This window comes from Sciurus carolinensis, chromosome 7, assembly GCF_902686445.1.
Source record: "Sciurus carolinensis chromosome 7, mSciCar1.2, whole genome shotgun sequence".
NCBI classification, from domain to species: Eukaryota; Metazoa; Chordata; class Mammalia; order Rodentia; family Sciuridae; genus Sciurus; species Sciurus carolinensis.
In genome coordinates this window covers 128,900,507-128,903,078 of record NC_062219.1, presented here as the reverse complement: position 1 = coordinate 128,903,078, position 2,572 = coordinate 128,900,507, and the positions used below count along the sequence as shown (strand labels likewise).

The 2,572-nt window shown below is 51.2% G+C and overlaps 1 protein-coding gene across 1 annotated transcript; it reads left to right on the top strand.

The window, feature by feature from the left end:
• The first annotated feature begins 551 nt into the window (after nucleotides 1-551).
• On the top strand, nucleotides 552-1,405 carry LOC124988132 (sororin-like). The gene is given in 2 exon segments (XM_047557324.1): nucleotides 552-597; nucleotides 600-1,405. Coding segments are annotated over 2 exon segments (747 nt in total). The 3' UTR covers nucleotides 1,301-1,405.
• Nucleotides 1,406-2,572: the final 1,167 nt, after the last annotated feature.

Sequence of the window (2,572 nt, the reverse complement as noted above, 5' to 3'; positions counted from 1 at the left end):
CTCTAGGAGAGACCCTTTAGTATTCCTGTTGAAGTACTCTAACGCACAGGCTGAATAGGGCTGAAATTGAAGTTGCTTTTATGAGACAGTGTCAGGAATAGATTTCAATGAATCTTTGGTAAAATTCTCTCATCCTCATACCCATTTGCTCCGAAGATGTGGTGGTTCCACAATGCATTGTGCTTCTGTTATGACAATCTGTTTCTTTTTCCAAAATAGTACTTTCACTATGCACACAGAGTTAGGCTGCAACCCAATACACTTTTCTGAGAAAATGCACGAATGGTTTCCATGAAACTCAGAATTATCTTTTTTCATCATTCTCACTCTGTCCCCAACATCGGAGCATTCTAACTCCATGTTTCCGAGGCAAGCAGCTTATGAATTCCTGTTTCAGGACTATAACATGCAAGTTGAAAGGGGATGAAATTGATGTTGATTTTCTGAGAATGTTTCATAAATGGATTTCAATACAACTTTGGCAGATGGCTCTCCCAGTTAGCGTGAGCCCCTGGCTGCTGCAGCAGAGGACGTCAAGGCCAGGACTCTATATGTCTGAGAGGCAAATGCGGTCCGGAGGGGCCACTCGGCTTTTGGGACCCCATCTCCAACTATGCCTCTGTGGAGGTCCCAGCGGAAATCAGGCTCGGATCTTCCAAGCATCCTTCCTGTACTCAGTGGGAAGGCACCTCATGCGGCTCCAGTCAGAAAGCCCATCATTTTGAAGAAGAAAGTGGCTCATGCTGTAGAGATCCCATCCATCCATTCGCCTCGCAGGAGCTCTAGGATTGCTTTTTTCTTAGAGAAAGAAAACAACCCTCCTAACAGGGAGCCCGCTAAAGAGGACCTCTTCAAGACACCTAGTATCCCTGTCACACCCACCACCACTCCTATGTCATGTGCCCTGCATGGTGAGGCCAGCTTCAAGGAAGGAGAACTGGATGCCAGAGACTTGGAAATGTCTAAGAAGGTCAGGGGGTCCTACAGCTGGCTGGAGGTTCTCGGCTCTGCCTCCGCCTTTGCCTCCACCTCTACTCCAGGCGGACACTCCTACTTTGGTTTGGGGGGCCCTGAAGACTTGTCCAGAGTCTCACCTGTGGTGTGTTCAAATGTAACCGGGGCCCCTGCAAAGCCCTGGGCCCCAGACACAATGCTCCCTGGAATCTCTTCCCCTGTCCTGAAAGAGAAACAAAAGAAGAAAAAGCTGCCGGAGATCCTGAAATCCGAGCTGGATGAGTGGGCCGCAGCCATGAATGCTGAGTTTGAAGCTGCTGAGCAGTTTGACCTCCTGATTGAATGAAATGAAGTGGGGGTGCCCCTGGCCAGACTCCCCTCCTCTCCCTGTACATAGTCCCTCTCAATGGAGAAGACACTGGGGGGTCCCTCTGCTGGCCTTGTTACCTGTGCAGGTGCTATTGCTGCACATGAGGCTTGGGCAGCCCCAACAGCAGCCTCAGGTTCAAGAAATGGGGCCCACCTGGCCTGGCCACTCACTGGGGTCCTGACTGGTCATCCCCTCCTTCCTGTCTTTCCAAAGTATTAGGGGTCAGTGGCTATCTCTGCTTTTCTTGGGAATTGTGGTTGCTCTAAGCAGGACCCGTAGTGTGTGGCCAGCCTTAGGCTGTCCCTCTGGAGTTGCCCTCTTGATGGCTTGGTTCCCAGCCACAGGTACATCTATGTAAAGAGGATTTGAGTTAAATTCTGTGGGTAGTTCAGGAGAGAAATCGTGGGCTGGCGGACACTTCTACCCTCAAGGAAGAAGCTGGATGTTCAACCTATGGTGACAGGTTTTAGAGGCGTGGGGGAACCTTAGTCGAGTCTCAGACCACCAGTGTTGACTATGCCGGAGCTGTGTATGCTGTTCTGCTGCCGAGATGCTTGGTGAATGCCAGGCTTGTGGGGTGCTATTGCTTGGGGCAGAGTGCATTTCAGGTTGTGGCTTCCAGGGGCCATGGACTCCAAATCCCCTGCAACCTAGGGCTTATTGTCTCTGAACAGGCAGCCTACACAGGGGTCAGGAGTGACCCCTTTTCTCACTCACATCTGTTGCTTACAAAATGAGTTGCATAGTCTCCTCAACCCTAGAAGACAAAAATGGTTGGAAGGTCCCAGTTCCACTAGCATTTTGCAGATATACTTACAAAGCTTTAGGAAGCTTTTCTCATGTGCCAGAACACTGCTGGGGTTGGTGGCAGCTTCACTTTTAGTCTCCTTAGGCCCTCATGTGAGAATGCTGCCCAGGTGGGTGCTGGGAGTTGAGATGGCTGGGGGTCCATCTCACTGTCATGGGATTTTCCCCACTGTTCCCTTTTCCATATTGGTAGAGGATGTGGTTTCAAAGACTGCCCTCCCACTGTGAGGCCCACTGTGCCCCAGGCTGGTGCACTTTTAATGCTTAAAACTTGTGGAGGTAGAAGCTGAGAGGCATGTGGAAAGGCTGGTGGACCACCAGGGAAGAGGAGCACTTGGTCAGGGGACTGGGTGCAGCAGTGTGGGCCTGGTGGACACGTGTGAAACCCCTGGGAGGTCCAGGCTGTCTTTCCAGCACCTTGTGCCCTGTGGGAGGCTGTGA